General features: G+C 38.5%; 1 protein-coding gene across 1 annotated transcript in view; it reads left to right on the top strand.

Annotated features, from left to right (window-relative positions):
- The window catches only part of WASHC5 (WASH complex subunit 5), a 66,857-nt gene extending 54,131 nt beyond the window's left edge, over positions 1–12,726 (top strand). The window contains exons 24-29 of the mRNA XM_003760377.4: positions 375–478; positions 1,621–1,750; positions 2,594–2,690; positions 6,041–6,194; positions 11,089–11,176; positions 12,323–12,726. Of these exons, the coding sequence (XP_003760425.1) occupies positions 375–478; positions 1,621–1,750; positions 2,594–2,690; positions 6,041–6,194; positions 11,089–11,176; positions 12,323–12,379 (630 nt within the window). The 3' untranslated portion in view covers positions 12,380–12,726. The remainder of the gene's footprint in view (positions 1–374; positions 479–1,620; positions 1,751–2,593; positions 2,691–6,040; positions 6,195–11,088; positions 11,177–12,322) is intronic.
- The last annotated feature ends 4,211 nt before the right edge of the window (positions 12,727–16,937 follow it).

Raw genomic sequence — 16,937 nt, 5'->3', positions numbered from 1 at the left:
TTCTTTAGAAATTCTTTATAACTGCTCCAGAATGGGAATTAATATGTGCTAGTCTTCAGGTAACAAAACACACCCAAGTTTTTCTAAGGAAGGAAAAACTGAGTAAATATAAAATACGATCTGATTTTTATGGGGCTGAGCACTTTGATTGCACGAGGAAAAATAATTCAAACTTTACCTGGATCAAAGATTCCAATTACATGACCTAGGAAATGACATGAACATGTCTTCCAAATATATTCCTTCTCCAAGACAGTGGGCCCAGTGCTCTTCTCACCCTGCTGCACCTTATGACTGTCATGGGTTGCTTGATATCCACCTTTGAGTTTTGTTCTGTCTTTATCTGGACTGTGTCTTTCTTGCTTTATTTATAGGTTGGACAGATGCAGATTTTGAGGCAACAAATTGCCAATGAGCTAAATTACTCATGCAGGTTTGACTCTAAACACCTAGCAGCAGCTTTGGAAAATCTCAACAAGTAAGAACTAGTATTAAAAACAATAGTTTGTCCCCTGAAGATGTTCTTGATTTAAAATCACACGTTTGTTGCTTTTTTTTTCCTTAACTAAGCCCAAGTGTAAGTTCTCAAAAATTGATGATCATATTTTCATAGAATAATTACATCTGTTACCTAGGCAGCCGGATGGTATAGTGGTTAAGCACTAGGCCTACAGTCAGGAAGCCCTGACCCAGCCTTAGACATTTAATAACTGTGTGATCTTGGACAAATTATTTAACCTTTGTATGCCCCAATTTCCTCCTTTGTAAATTGGGCTATCTCCCAGGATTGTTGAAAGGATCAAATGAGGTGATGATTGTAAAAGCACCCAGAACACAGTCGGTACTATTATTAACTATTATCATCATTATTTTTATTAGTCTGAAGACTTTCTTTTCCTCACTATTGTAACTGATTTCTTATGTTTTAGTGACTATTAAATCTGTGTTTGATCTCTAAATCAGTTTAGAGCAAATGGTAATGAAATATAGTTTAGCTAAAAATTTGAAAATCTCAGTACTTCCTCAGATAGTTTTGGATTTTTTTGACTGAATTTGATAAAATAGCTTTCCTGGAATTATCCTCGTTAAGATGATGGGTGAGCACAGCTAGGTGGCACAGTGAATAGAACAGTAGCATTGGAGTCAGGAAGAATCTGAGTTCCAATCCTATGACACTTAATAACTGTGTGACTGTGAACAAATCACTTAACCCCAGTTGCTTTAAGGAGGAAAAAAAAATGATGGGTGGTCATGAAAAGAGGTTATAAAAATAGGGTACTGGAAAGGCTCTTATGTAAGAGGCCTGGGTCCCATAGACCTCCAAGGGGTTTGTAGATATATTTCTGATAGGAAGAATACATAAACTGGGGAGAGATGTTATATTTTGATAACTTTCAATATAACTTTTCCCTGTAATCCTGTGTATTTCATTCATTTAAAGACATCATTTCTCAGAAGGTATCCCTCGGTTTCACCAGACTGCCAAAACAGTCTGTGATTAAAAAAAAAAAAAAAAAAGTTAAAGACCCTCCCCTCTTTTGCATTCACTTATACAATTTAAAGCTGTTGTATGATAACTTTTTGATCCCTGTTTTTTATGGTTGTTTTATGTTCACTTAGGGCTATCTTAGCAGATATTGAAGCTCATTATCAGGATCCTTCACTTCCTTACCCTAAGGAAGACAACACACTGTTATATGAAATCACAGCTTATCTGGAAGCAGCAGGAATCCACAATCCACTGAATAAGGTCAGATTCCTCTGTTTTTATCAGCTAATGTACTCACCTAGCACATGCTGTTTGTTTAGCAAAGTTAAATTGTCAGGACCCTTCAGAGCATTCTTGGTAAGATCCATACTTAGCCAACTCATCTCTAGTTTTCTTCTGCGACTTATATTCAAAATGAAAACTCTTTCATATATATATATATATATATATATATATATATATATATATATATATATAGGTTATTGCTTCATAAGAGATTCTATTGTTTTGATTAGCTCTGTAATTGAGACCTCTGCCATCCCCTTTGGCAAGGGAAAAGCATTCTTTGGCACTTGAAATATCATTATCTGAACTCTTTCCGCTTTCTACCTTGGATATCTTGTACCTTTGTCCTTTTTTTCATTTCTGATCCCTTTCCTTCTCCCTCCCACACCTTCTCTGCTCTCTTCTCACTCTCATTTGTCCTTCACCCCTCTCCAGCACACATAGCATATCGTAAGCCTGCCAAGGCATTAATAGGGTTCATATTCAGTGGGAAGATAGTGGTATGTTTCTGGTTTGAAGTGGGGAAGGAATGAAAATGTTCTGGTCACAAATAAGCCAATCTGTACATTGAAAATTATAAATTTTTTGAACCATTCTTTCTGAAGAGCAGTCACAAATAAGGTGACAGCTTGACACTTAAGATGAAGTATCAGGTATGTTTCAAATCCTGTGTAAGGCACAAGGTATATAATAATGCAAAAATTCAATAGACCCTACTTTCAGATGTTTGTATTCTATTGGGGGTACAACTTGTAAAAAGAAAAGTAAAAATAGGGTGCTAAGAAAATTTGACTTTTTTTCTTTCCTTTCTGTCCCCAGATATATATAACAACAAAACGTCTACCCTATTTTCCTGTGGTTAACTTCCTGTTCTTGATTGCTCAGCTGCCAAAACTTCAGTACAATAAAAACTTGGGTATTGTATCCATTCATTCTTAAAAGTTGTTAATGTTAATAATCACATCAGTTAACTGAAGAAACTCACATTATAGAGAGAATCATGACTGTTGTATGTGTAAGATCTAAATATGTTTTTAATAAGGTAAATGCCTTTGTTCCTTTGAAGTGAGGATTCCAAAAATCTGAACTGAGGATTAAATATAAATCAGATAATTAATGTCAGTTAGCAAGGATCCAGAAATCTGTTTGCTTCTTCATCTTCTCCCCTTTTGGCCATTTTACTGTTTTAGAACCTATATCCCAAGGTGGGCTAGACAAATAGAAGGTCATGAAACTCAAGCCAAATAATTGGGCTTATAGTGAGAAGAAAGGCATGAGAAGGGTAAGACAAGTTATGTTAAGCTATAAAAGATGAGTGATTATAGCCACATAATTGCACTTGATTTTGAGTTTACAATGAATGAATGATTTCAACCATTAAGAAAATTGAAAAAACATTAAAGCACATGGCTGCAGATGACTCAGATTCCCAGGTGAATCTAAGATCTCAGTAATGTTGAAATTCCCTCAAGTAATGAAGATTGCAGCTCATCCATGACGGCACATCCTTTCATGCTCATCCACATCCTCCTGTAAGCTCAGCACAGAGGGTACACTTAACATATTTCAAACTTTGCCCTCTCTCTTGGCTCCAAAAATGATGCCAGTGGAGTAAACAGTCTGTCCTTCAATTATCCCTCATTCTTGCCATATAAGCAACTCCTATTTTTCAATCAAACAACTCTTCAAAGACATCCTTTTTACTCCATGTTAACTTCATAACTTCGTTTTGTACATGTGCACAAGTCTAGCATTTACCTCTCTTCTCTTCTTTGAGAGATTCTAGCATTCAGATCTATATTACCCTTGGATGGTCTCAATTTTAGATGCAGGATTGTGATGCAGAAATAAACTTTATTTTATGATAACTTTTTGATCCCTGTTTTTTATGGTTGTTTTATGTTCTCTTAGGGCTATCTAATGATAATGATTCAGAATCATTTTTCAATAAATATTTATTGAACATCATAGAAATCTCCTGTATGGGATCAAGAAGTAGATATCAGACTACAAGGCAAGGTTCCTATCAATAAAGACCATATAATCTCATTAGGGAGATAAGACAAGTACTACTTCTAGTAAAAAGAGTTACCCATTGCCTTCTAAGAAGGCCCATTCCACCTTTGAATTGCTTTAATTTTTAGAAGTCTGTCCTTATATCAAGTCTATATTTGCTATCCTACAACTTCAACCCATGGCTCCAACTTCTGAATTCTGGGGCTAAAGAGAATAAATCTAATCCCTCTTTTCATAGGACAGAGCTTCAAATACTTGAAGACAGCAAGTATATTTTTCCCCAATGTGAATATTCTTATTTTCGCCTAATCCTCTGAGGGCATGATTTCATGGTCCTTCAGCATCCTAAGTTGTCCATTGAAATCTTACTTATCTTTCAAAGTCCCATTAATATGCTATTCATGAAGTCTTTTTTGTGGTCATTCTAGTCAGAATTAAGTAGAAATCATCACTCTCACCATCCTATGAAATTTTACCACACTTTGTTTTTTATACCATTCTTATGGTCCTCACTTACAGGCCTGTATTGTAGTTACTGGTATACATGTCTTTTCCCCCCTACTAATAACCACCTATGTTACAATCTAGATTGTGTCTTGTCCAGATTTTCTGTGATCCAGAGCATTTAGCCACATGAGCTCCCCTCAAAAAAAATGTCATAAATATATGCTTTGTTAGTTTTTATTCTGTTGGTCAAGGTCCATTTGGGAGATGATCCCTGGATTCATTCATTAATATTCCCTTCATATTGCCACTAGTATTGGCTGTAGAATTCTCTTAGTGCAGCTACTAATTACTTAAATTTCTTGTTCTTTTCATGAGTTATATTATCAGTGTTAGTCATTCTTTCCTGGGCTTCACACCATTTTCTTAATTATCCCTTTGACTTCATGTACCATTTTGATAGCTCTTGCTCATTCCAAATGGTTTCCTGACAGGAGTATTCTTAAGAAAGCGCTTTGCGAGCCTTAAAATATTATATGAATGTGAGTTATATTATGATAAAAAGCAATCATTCCATTGAATAGCTTCGCCTAAATGTCACAAGAAAACTTGTGTGATTCCATTTCACATCAGCCTTAAATTTGGCCAACACCAAAGAAGCACAAAGTCTGTAATTTCATGGGACTTCAAATATCTAGTTCAATCTGAACTTTATCAAGCACCTGTGGCAAGGGATCTCTTTTTGAAGAACCCTGCAGGAGCAGTAGCAAGAGCTAACATTTGTAGAGCTCCTTAAGAGTTTGCAAAGCACCTTACATGTATTATCAACTTTCAAACAGCTCTGATTTGTGAAATGTTTCCATATCTAAATGGAAGTCTGCCTGTCTGCAACATCTCTCTTTATCGCTCTTAGTTGAGCCCTCTGGGACCAAGCAGGGGTGGGCTAAGCTATCTTCCACATGACATTATTCCAGTATGTGAATACAGTTCTCATAGCCCTCTTCCCCTCTTCAGTATAAATATCCCCTATCTCTTCTACTGATCCTTCTATGGCATAGAACACTAAAACATGGGAATGTAAACCAGGTATCCCAGAGGCTTTGTTACTTACCTTACTTACATGTTCCTTTGAGATTTGGGAAAGAGTTCTCAAAGCTTTCTCCTGAGATTCTTTATACTTTGCTGCCTTCCCTCATATTATGTGTCTAGGGGCCTGGAGAGAGTCTCAATATAACTGTCTCTTTAAAAATATAGAATTGAAATAATTGGGGGACGAAAGAAAGAACTAAAAACTCAATGTACTGTGTCCACACAATAATAAAAATTAAGATCACTCTAAATGACAGTAAAATTCAGTTCAAACAGATAATTTCAGATTATTTCATTTTTCTGTCAAAAATGATAAACTCTAAAATGGAAAGTTACAGTTGGTATATAATGGCTATGCTTAATTTTTTCATAGAAAGGTCCTTGGGAGTATTAATTGCATCAAAACAAAAAGTATCAAAAAATAAAGTAAAATCATGACCTCTTAAAAAAAAGAAAGAAATTTATTAAAGTTGGCACATTCCCTCACAAAACATCACAGAGTTAGAATTGGAAAAGACTCTCAAATTCATTTAGTTGAACCCCATCTCTTCACAATTGAGCAGTCACAAAGAAAAATGACTTGCCCACACAAGCTAACAACATCATTTATAAATGATTAAGTTTTTTTTTTTTTTTTTTTTTTTTTTTTTTTTTTTTTTTTGAAGATTTTGAGATTCCCAGTGGAAGTGCTTAACTTGGTATCTATTTTGTCTTCAGGAATGGTCTGTCGAAAACCTACTGATCCAGTTGACTGGCCTCCCTTGGTCCTAGGATTACTTACTCTGCTGAAGCAGTTTCATTCCCGTTATACCGAACAATTTCTGGCTTTGATTGGCCAGTTTATCCGCTCCACAATGGAGCAATGTACAAGGTAAGAAAGGAGCTTTTTATGTAAACTAGCCTTAGTTTTATAGAGTACTGTTGAAGGGACAAGGGATCAGTTCTAGAAATATCCCAAGGAAAAAGCTCTTAAAATTTCCTACCATAGGGGAAGAGAATAAGCATTTATAGGCCACCTACTGTGTTGCAGGCCCTATACTAAGTACTCTACAGTATTAGATTATTTAATTCTCACAACATCCCTGTAAAGTAGGTGGTGATGTTATCCCCATTTTACAAACAAGGAAACTGAAGCAGACAGAATTTAAGTGACTTTCCCAGCATCACCTTGCTAGTAAGTATCTGAAGTTGGATTTGAATTCACATCTTCCTGCCTTCAGGCCCAGTGTTCTCTATCCACTGAGTCCCCACCTGCTTGCATAGAGCTCTCTGGAAGAAAATCTGAGGGATTTTATCTTCAGGAACCATTGCCTAACTACTACTAAAATTACATCAGTCCAAATAGATGGAAGAAAGGCCAAAAAGATGGCCATTCCATTTGTTAAACCAAAGAAGAGTATTCCACAACCATAGCCCTTACTCATAAAACCTTCAACCCTGACCATCCTTGGGGGGGTACATTTCTTCTTTTGTATTTCTTGAATCCTTTCTCTTTCAACTTGAGTCTATTCCTCTTTATTCTGTCCATAAACAAGAAATTGGTCACCCAGGTCTCTAAAGCCTTCTGTACAAAGTCCTTTGCTTCAGGCAAATGAAGATGGAACCTTCCTTGGCCATTCTGACAGAGAGGGCTAGAGCCAGGTCCTAGCAGAGAGGACACAAGAGAAACCTCTCTTGAAATAAGCCTGATCAAATGTATTTTGGTAACCATTAAGGGTGAGAATAACATCATTGTTTTCTAGATACAAATTGGATTCCAGATCATTAGCCATTCACTGCACTCAATCTGAGCTGCTCCCAGGGGCTTAGAAAAGTTAGGATGTCAAGCCCTAGAAGAATTTGAGCTCCTGGTAATATAAGGCATGAGAAGTGATATAGAAATTGCTTTTTGATTTAATAAAACAGAACTTCTCATTTGTACTATGCCCTAAGAGCAAAAAATTTAATTTTTTTCTGATTCAGTTGGGTTTTCCCCCCCTTTCCAGCACTTATTAAAGTACCAAGCACTTATTAAATGCCTACTGTATGTTGATCGGAGATATAAAGAAAATCAGAAAGCATTCCCTGCCCTTAAGAAGCTCACAGTCTAACAGGGAGACAACAAACAAGCTGTACATAGAAAAAATAGGAAATAAAGAGAGAGGAGATGCTAGAATTAAGGATTGGGAACATTTTCCTGTAGCAGATGGGATTTCAACTAGGACTTGAAACAGGCCAGGAGATAAAAGGGAGAACATTCTAGGCAAGATGATTAGCCAAGAAAATATTCTCAGCAAGAGATGCAAAGTGGTTTTTGTGTAATGGCCAAGAGGTTTGAGTCACTGCATCAGAGAATACATGTGGAGGAGTAGATGTGAGAAGCCTGGGAGTGGCAAGCAGGCTCTAACAACTTTAATCAGGGGACTTTGTACTTGATCCTGGAGTTAGTTGATAGGGAAACACTAGTCTGCTAAGTGAAGTGGTGGCATGATCAGACTGGCTCATTAGGAAAATCACTTTGGTGGCTAAATGCAGGATGGATTGGAGTAGGGAGAGAACTAAGGAGGTACATGCACCTGTGACTAGTGCAGGAGTCTGCACATGAGGTGATGAGGGCCTGCAGAAGGCAGCACCCGAGAGGAGGTGGCCTTAATGGGTGTTGCAAAGGTTAAATCTACAGGACTTAACAGACGAGATAGAAGGGAAAGGGATCAAAGATGACAAATGGCTTACAAGCCTAGGTGACTAGGAAGAAGTACAACTAAGATCAGCTGGAAGTTTAGGGCAAGATACCTGTATTTGAAAATCATCAGCATAAGGATGATAATTGAATCCATTGGAGCTACTGAGCTCACCAAGTGAAATTGTGTAGAAGGAAAGAAGATAGCCCAGAGAAGAAAGCGCTGAGGGGTGCTCACAGTGCGTGTGACCTCAGTGAAGATCCAGCAAAGGAGCCCGAGAAAGAGCACTCAGATGGAAAGGAGAGAATCATAAGAACGGTGTCCCGAAAACCTCCAGAAAAGAGATGGTCAAGTCAAAGAGGATGATCAGCAGTGACAGAAGAGTGGAGAAGGGTGCCCCAGCAGGACTGAGACATTAAGAAATGTACAAGATCCCGGCATACACCCTGAGGCCCATTGGGGCATCTCTGTTTCTCTTGGTTTTCTGGGTCCTAGGGATGCTACCTACCCATGTAGTTTCTCTTCTGGGAAAATTTATTCTTAATTATAAAATCTCCATTTCTCTTTACCACCAATACAAAAGTAAAGCCTAATGGCAATAGGTATGAACTCTATCAAATCTTAAGAGTTAGAAAAGCCATTTCAATGGCCTCTTCTCCAGCCTTCAGCTCATGCTGAACCACCTCTTCATTATGCCTGACATGTGCTTAGCTAGACTTGTTGAGAACACTTCTGGTAATTAGGGAAATTCTACATTAGATAGTCCATTAAATTGTTGGATATTTCCAATCATTAAAAAGCTCTTTTTTGTATTTGAGCTGGAATCTGCTTTCTTATAACTGAGATAGGTAGGTAGGTAGGTAGATAGATAGATAGATAGATAGATAGATAGATAGATATAGATATACCACTATTCTTGATTCTTCCCTCTGGAGCCAAACAGAATCTTCCATATGGCAGCCCTTAAAATATTTGACACCACCAGTTGTGACCCTCTTGAGATTAATCATCATTTAACCAGGTAAAATATTGAGTTTCTTGACTACTTACCTTATGCTACATTTGCAGATTGGGAATATCTTCTTAATAGATATGTTAAATACAATACTCTTAAGTATATGCTCTGACCAGGGCAGAATACAATGAGGCTATATCTTCCTCATTTTAGATGAATATAGTTCTCAATGAGAGAGGGGACTACTAAGGGAGACATGTACATAAAGAAGTCCATATAAACCTCAAAGTAATTGCAAGATAACCTGAAGGGAGAAGGCACCAACAGGTGATGGTCCAAGAAAGACCTCCTTCAGAAGAGAGCATCCTAAAGGAACTGAGGGCTCTTTAAGAGGCGAAAATGAAGTGAGAGATCTTCCCTGTACTGGCAGTGGCCAATTCAAAGATAGAGACAGAAGTCGGAACCTCATGTGTGAAGAACAATTAGAATAGTTTCTTGACCATAAGATTTGAGGTGGTAAGGAAACCAAAACTAGGAAGGGTTCAGGTGTGAAGAACTTTACAAGCCAGACCGAATTCAAATTTGAACCTAAATGAAATAGGAAGTCTTCAGAGGTTACTGAGCAAGAAGGTGCTGCAGAATCACATTGGTGCCTGTGAGGGATATCTAGCAGTGGGGAGAACCTTAAGCCAGAAAGGCCAAATAAGAGGCTCCTGTGATAGTCCAAGCAAAAGGTGATAAGGACCCAAACCAAGTATTGTAGTGACTGTGAGTGTTGTGAAGGATGTCCAAAAAATATTAAGTGCCTGCTGTTTGCCAAACACTGTGCTAAGTACTAGGAATATAAAGAAAGTCAAAAGCCCTCTCCCCATCCCTCTACCCTGCCCTCAAGGAGCTTATAATCTAATGGGGGGACAACATGTAAACAACTTTGTACAAAAAAGCTGGGTACAAGGTAAATAGTAAATAACCAACAAGGGAAAACTGGAATTTAAAATGGTTTCCTTTAGAAGACAGGATTTTAGTTGAGCCTTGAATTAAGCAAGAAGGCAGAGATGAGAAAGGAATCCTAAGGCTAGGAGTACGGAATGGGGAAAGAAGCCCCAAAGGGCAGAAGGGGCAAGGTTATAAAGGGCTTTGTAGGAACAAAGATAACTGGAAGAGTGAAAAGTCAGGGGCACAATTAGGGACACAGGCCCTGGGAATGAGAAACATAGGGTAATTTGAATTGCTCAAAGTATGGTAGGTCATCTGTTCAGCAGAGAAGGCAGAGATGGGTAATTCTTGAACATCTTCGAGGGTATGGTGTGGGGACACAGGTGGCCCTGGGCCTTTTGTCACTTAGCATGTGAAAGTTGCTGTAGCTTGATACCATAAGCCTCCTGGTGATGAGCCAAGGTTAAGGTGATCCTCAGACAAAGAATAAGATTTCTCATTAGGCCCAACCTCAAAGCCTTTCTGCCACAGACTTCACTCCGTTGCCGAGCCTCCTCCATGGAACCCACCCTAAGGCATTGGAGGGGAGCTTGAGAGGGAGCTCCTTGACATTTAGTCATAAGTGTAAGGCCCCAAGATGGCATAGGAGCACCCAGAGTGCCAGCCCTGGAGTCAGGAAGACTCACCTTCCGGAAGTCAAATCTGGCCTCAAATACTGAATAGCCGTGTGACCCTGGACAAGTCACTTACCCCATTTGGCCTCAGTTACCTCACCTGCAAAAGCAGCTGGAGAAGGAAACTGCAGACTTCCCTGTATTTTTGCCAACAAAGTCCCAAATGGGTTACAAAGAGACATGACTGAAAAAGAATTCCACAATATAGATTTGAAGCTGGACTATAGAGACCACTGACTCTAACTCCCTTCATTTTACAGATGAGGCAACTGAGAATAAGGGGTTAATCGACTTGCCCAGGGTCACACAACTAGTAAGTGTATAAGGTTATATGTGAACCCAGAGGATGGCTCCAAATCTAGTTCTCTTGGGTCCACTCTGCCATCAGAGTGACCTCGTAAGAAAAATCAACAGGTAACAATAGCAGTGGATTAATTCATTTTAAAATCTGATGTATGATAAGAAAATGTCTTCTTTCAGTTGCTCACTAATATTTCAGAATACCATTTGTTAAAGTCCTGACCGGTCTCTCTATCACAGCCAGAAGATTCCAGAAATGCCTGCTGACGTAGTGGGTGCCCTTCTGTTTCTGGAGGACTATGTTCGCTACACAAAGCTACCGAGGAGGGTAAGGGGATGGGAGCAATAACCAGAGATGGGCTGGGTGGCAAGGAGACAGCTGGTAGGGCCCAGAGCACTAGTGGGATGTGCTCATTTGGAGAATCAGGGAGGGGAGAGGATGTCGACCTTCCATTCTAGGGGAGAGCTGCTCAGTACCCAGGAGCCACTTACCCTTCACCACTAGAGTGGAGCGCCATCTTCTTCTAGCTACCCCTGCCTCCTCCAGGCAGAGCCTGTTGCCAGGCACTGAGGGAGAGGCATACAGTTCTAGCGCTACCCTGTCTTCCCTTCTTCTCCCAGCCGGAGCTCCCCCAGTTGTGCAAAGATCCAGGACAAAAGTCCTCAGATAGAAATGAAAAGCCCTAAAGCTTTCTTTCTGTGTTAAGTGTGTATGTGTGAGAGTGTGTGCGCATGCACATACGTACCTATATAGATATATTTTCCCACAATATGCATATGCATATTCTTCATATTCACACACACACATATGGGAGTCACTGTGCCTTTTGAAATTCATAAGTAAACATATCGGTCTATGGCTATGAGTACTTATGACTGTTTCAGAACCAGCCTTAAAAGTTTGGAAAGCTTGGGTACCTTTATGCCAAGATTAAAGCTATAATAACTGACTGTTCTTTCCAGAAAATCTGTCTGCTTTTCATCCATGGCATACATGAGATCCCTTCCTCAAGGAAGGTCTGCCCTCAGCAACCTTGTTAAAGAGTCTTGTCAGCACTTGACCCTCTCTTGTCCCAGAGCCTCATTCCTGCCCTCACTTCTGCTGTCAAACTTATCCCTACTTACGTGTGAAATATTCCCCAAGATCTTAACTGGCAAAAGGTTAACATCTCAGGGTATTTGAATTCTCATATTAGATTTACTTAAATACCTATGATTCAGAGCAGTGAAGCCAGTGATGAAACCAGAAGTGGGCCCAGGAGCCCTCGCTGTTAGACCATCAGTGGGCCCACAGTGATGGGACCTCCAATTATCTTTACAAAATTTTCCTCTGCTATGTTTATTATATTCTAATGAGAAGTATGATTTCTTTACCTTGGGTATCCCTTAAACATAGGCTCTTATATGCAGACTACTTTGTATTGCTCTGAGTTTGCTGCCTAATAAATGCTTGATTCTGTTTTCTGGGTTTTAGGTTGCTGAAGCACATGTGCCTAATTTCATTTTTGATGAGTTCAGAACAGTCATGTGACTTTTTTTAAATAACAAAAGGAATGTCCTTTTAAGTATCTCACCATCATTGAATTTGGAGCATTAGAAGCAAACTTCAGCAAATCACATATCTGTAATTTTTTTTCTTCACTGTGTGGGAAACACAGCAGTTTGAACAAGATGGATTTCACATTAATTATTGTCATTACCGTTGTTTAATCATGATATTATATGCAATTTATATCATGTAAATGCAGAACACTTTTGTACTGCTAAATGCTGAATATAATTAATTGCTATGGACAAAAACATTTAGTTTTATGTTCTAAAGAGCTATTTGTGCAACCTTGACTTTTCTATTTCAATAAACAACACATATACCAAAAATATTAGTTGTGTTTTTAAATGACTTAAAGTAATTTATTCCCATATAAATCCTTTTGTGACTAAGAAAATGATGAATTTTAAATGGTTTGTGAATCATGTGACACTACTTCAACCTGCATTTTTGCATCTAAGAGTTGGTAAAACACTTTAAAGTTTACAAAGTGCTTTACAGATATTATTTTATCCTCACAATCCTGGGAGATGATATTATCCTCAGTTTGTATATGGGGAAACTGAGGAAGACAGAGGTAGTTGAGATCACATAGCAAGTAAGGGTTTGAGACTAGATTTGGACTTTGGACTCTAACTTCAGGTTCAGTGCTACCCACTGCACCATCCATGTACCTGCATAATAGCAGTAATAGTCAGTATTCAAAGAGTATTTTTTTCTTCTCCAACCGTGTGATTTCATTGACATAAGGAGCCCTCAGATGGAACATCCACCAAAGCACATCAGAAATTGTCATTTGTAATCTCAGAGAGTTGCCCAGGACTTTGAAGATGGATTGACTTGTCTAGAGTTACATAACCAGCATGTATCAGATCTGGAATTTGAATTCAGCTCCTCCGAGGCCATGATAAAGATTCAGAATCTCCTGCTGTAATGCCAGAGAAATTGAGGGAAGATATAGATTAGAGAGTAATATTTTATTTGAAGGGGAGAGATTTACTGGGACCAAATGGATCCATGGTTTGGTCCTAGAGCTAAATGAGACTATTGTCTCCAAGAATCCAGCGAACAATCTGAGTTCTCAGTGACATATGTTCACTTGGCTCAGACTCGGGGTAGACTGAGGCAGGGGCGGAGTCAGGGTGCTGAGAGCGGGAACACGGGACTAACAATCCAGTTCTGACAGGGTGAGGGGAGACATGGGGTACATCTGATAATTGGGATTACAGAATGGGGAGAGGCACCCAACATTCTGATGCTTTTTAAGATAGAAGGTCTTTCTCCTTATCTGGATCATCATGATAAGGAGGGAGCGATGGTGTTGTAAGATTGAACAACAATTCAGGGAAACTGAGGCAAGACAATTTAGGGAAACTGAGTCAGGACAATTAAGGAAACTGAGTCAGACAATTAAAAAAGAACTGTGGCACAACATTCCACACTCTTCTGAATATTCAAATCATTAAATTATCTTCTTCTAGATAGGTCTCAGCACCATAATTTTGACCAATAATATGTGAAGCAAATAAACCAAAATAAAACTAAAAATATTCAAGGACTTATGGCTAGGACAAGTCTCTCTCTGATAACCCCAGAGTTAACCAGCAGTACACACAGGCTCCCTGTGCTAGCATGTCAGGTCCTCTGCAGTTGGGGCATATCAGCCAGAGAATCCAGTTTGAGATGGACAGTTCATTGTGAGTTAGATCTGTGGTCATTTGTGCACTTAACTTAGCCTCGGCTTATATAGGGAGTAGCAGGGCTCAGGACAGTCCTGCTACCCATCCTAAGAAGGCACCCCAAATCTGTCAGGGACTCCAAGGGGGAAAAAAGTGGGGCCTGGAGTAGCTCCACCTGTCCCCTCTCAATAGAACAGGAGCTACTACTAGGATCCAGATTTCTGAGCAAATTATGCAGTTAGCAAATTATGCCAAGTCAGGCAACCCCGAACTATTAGAGGCATGATACCAAAATGCTGAATACTAATTAAGGAACTGGGCAAACAGAAGTGGAGAAACAGATCAGAGAGACTGCCAGTCCCAGGAAGGTGTCTGATTTCTGGTTGTTTCTAAAAAATAATCCCCAAAACAGTCTGCCAGGGTAATTCCAGCAGAATAAGGGATTTCAGAGTTAAAGCATAACCAGCAAATCACCAATCTGAAGTAGTGAGATAGGGGTGGGGCAGAAGTGCCGAAGGCAAAGTGAATAGGCTTCCCATTCTTTCAGTATTTTGAGAAAAATACACCAGTTTCCTCAATTTCCTATCTCTTCTCCCTTTTTTTCTCACAGAAAGGAATTATCAAATAACCATTCCACATATAAGTCCCAAGAGTAAATCAAAATTCCTATACATAACAGACTAGTACAGTAAGTTTCCTAAAAATCCCTCAAACATACAGCAATAGTTACACAAGTTTAACCCATTCCATCCCAAATCTTAAACATACAGTAACAGACAATCCAATCAGGGTTCCCAAATTCCCCATATAAGTACATCAGGGGCGAGGGATGAAGCCTCATTCAAAACTGCTTCAGGCTGGGCACTGGCAGAGACTCTCAGCCCATGCAGGGGATACAACATGGTGTGGCCTGGCGTGCTGGCAATCAAAGCTGATCTAGGTCTCAGAAGCAAGCCAATATCTGTAATTTGACCAAAATCTAGAACAAAAAACCCTACAAATCTAACAAATAAAGGTTAGAACAGTCTGAGATAGAGAGACAGGTCCACAATGACTGTACAAGACATGGAGAGGCCAAAATAGATTGGCCAGCAGCTTCCTATCTGAAGAGATAAGTTTGCTTCCAGGGCAGGCAAATGGCTGTCAGCTATAGTCCCAAATAAATAGCAGTTAGGTCTCATTGTGCTAACTGTCCTTTCATTAGTTGGAAATCTTTAAAAAAAAAAAAACTTGAATATCATAAATACAATATCCAGTAACAGATAGATGATCAGACTAAATACTTATTTGCCCAAGTATTTAGGATATAATGATTACATATAACCAGGTTGGAAATAACAAGGTGTGACATAATTGAAATGAATTAACAGTTTTTATTGACCATTCCTTTAATCATAGAAATCAGTCATAGGAGGAGAAATGCAGGGACACAACAATAACAACATAAGCAGTTAAAACTCAACTTTCAGCAAAACAGGATAAAAATAGCTTTAATTCATTTTTATTCCAGTTAAATGTCCCACTAACTGTCAGAAGGTGGAGCTTTAAAACTCCCAAATAGCATTCACTATAAGCCCAAGAAATTTTTACTTCCAATAACAAATCCCATTAACCAAAGTTGCAGATAAATCCCAGTTATTTACCATAACCTTATATTGATAACAGTAAGAAATTGTCTCAGTAAGTTCACTTCTTTCATATCTAAGTAGACGTTTCATAAGTGAACATTATACATACAAACCAGTTTGCTTTTAAAATATGCAATACATAGATAAATATCCCAAATTGCATATTGTCCATGACAGAAACATTTTCAAAAGGACAAAAAAGAAAAAAAAAAAAAAGCTATTATTTTCAGAGGCTCTTTAAATGACCTCAGAATGACCCAATACAAGCAATTAAAACTTAGATAGAATATCCTATACAGAATATCCTAATACCACATAAAAGCATCTAAGAAATTCTCAAAAAATATTAAGCTTTTAGAAATACCATAACCTTATATTGATAACAGTAAGAAATTTGTCTCAGTAAGTTCACAAGTTATTTTTCATATTTAACAGAAACATTTTCAAAAGGACAAAGAAAAACTATTATTTTGTGAAGCCCTTTAAATGATGGGCATAACCTCAGGATACAATTAATAAAATACAATCAATTAAACTTATACAGAATATCCAATTTCACATAAAAGAATCTGAAAGATTCTTAAAAATATCAATTACACTTTTAGAAATAACCCTACCAAATGATAGACCACATTTGTAACTATAGTCCTTAATCAAGGAGACCATTATGTATCAAAAGAAATATTCAGTCAATTAACTTAAAAGTGGGTCTATCTCTTGAAATAATTTGCCAAAAACCAAGCTTCTGCAGAAAGCAACTGGAACACACTTAGTGGGGGCGTGGGGATAGGGGGTGAGGATTCCATGTGGCTGCCCTTCCCCCCTCTCCACCTCCAAAGAGGCAGAGGGGAGGGAAGGTGAGCCTATTTCTCCATACCCCACCCCACTTCTTTCTACTCCCAAATACCTTCCTAATACTTTCTTTCTTCCTAAAATCATGCAAACCTTTAACTGCTGCTACAAATCAATCCTTCACAAATCACCTGCATTCTCCTTTCCTTCAAAACTTTTAAGATTCACAATGCAGTGAATAGCTAAATGATTCCATAAAACCCACATGTCCAGCAGAGTTGGATTTAAAGCATAACTTATAATGTTATAATATAGGTAACAAACTCTGAACCAAATTAAATACAGATTTTTTAAAAGAGGTTTTGTTTTTTTTCCTGCCTGAGTGTTCTTCTCACAGCAATTAGCATCTTTCTTATCTCTAGAGATTTACTGTGCAGCCCA

This window comes from Sarcophilus harrisii, chromosome 1 (assembly GCF_902635505.1).
Source record: "Sarcophilus harrisii chromosome 1, mSarHar1.11, whole genome shotgun sequence".
NCBI lineage: Eukaryota > Metazoa > Chordata > Mammalia > Dasyuromorphia > Dasyuridae > Sarcophilus > Sarcophilus harrisii.
The sequence above is the reverse complement of the archived record's forward strand: the minus strand, read 5'-3'. Positions and strand labels throughout refer to the sequence as shown.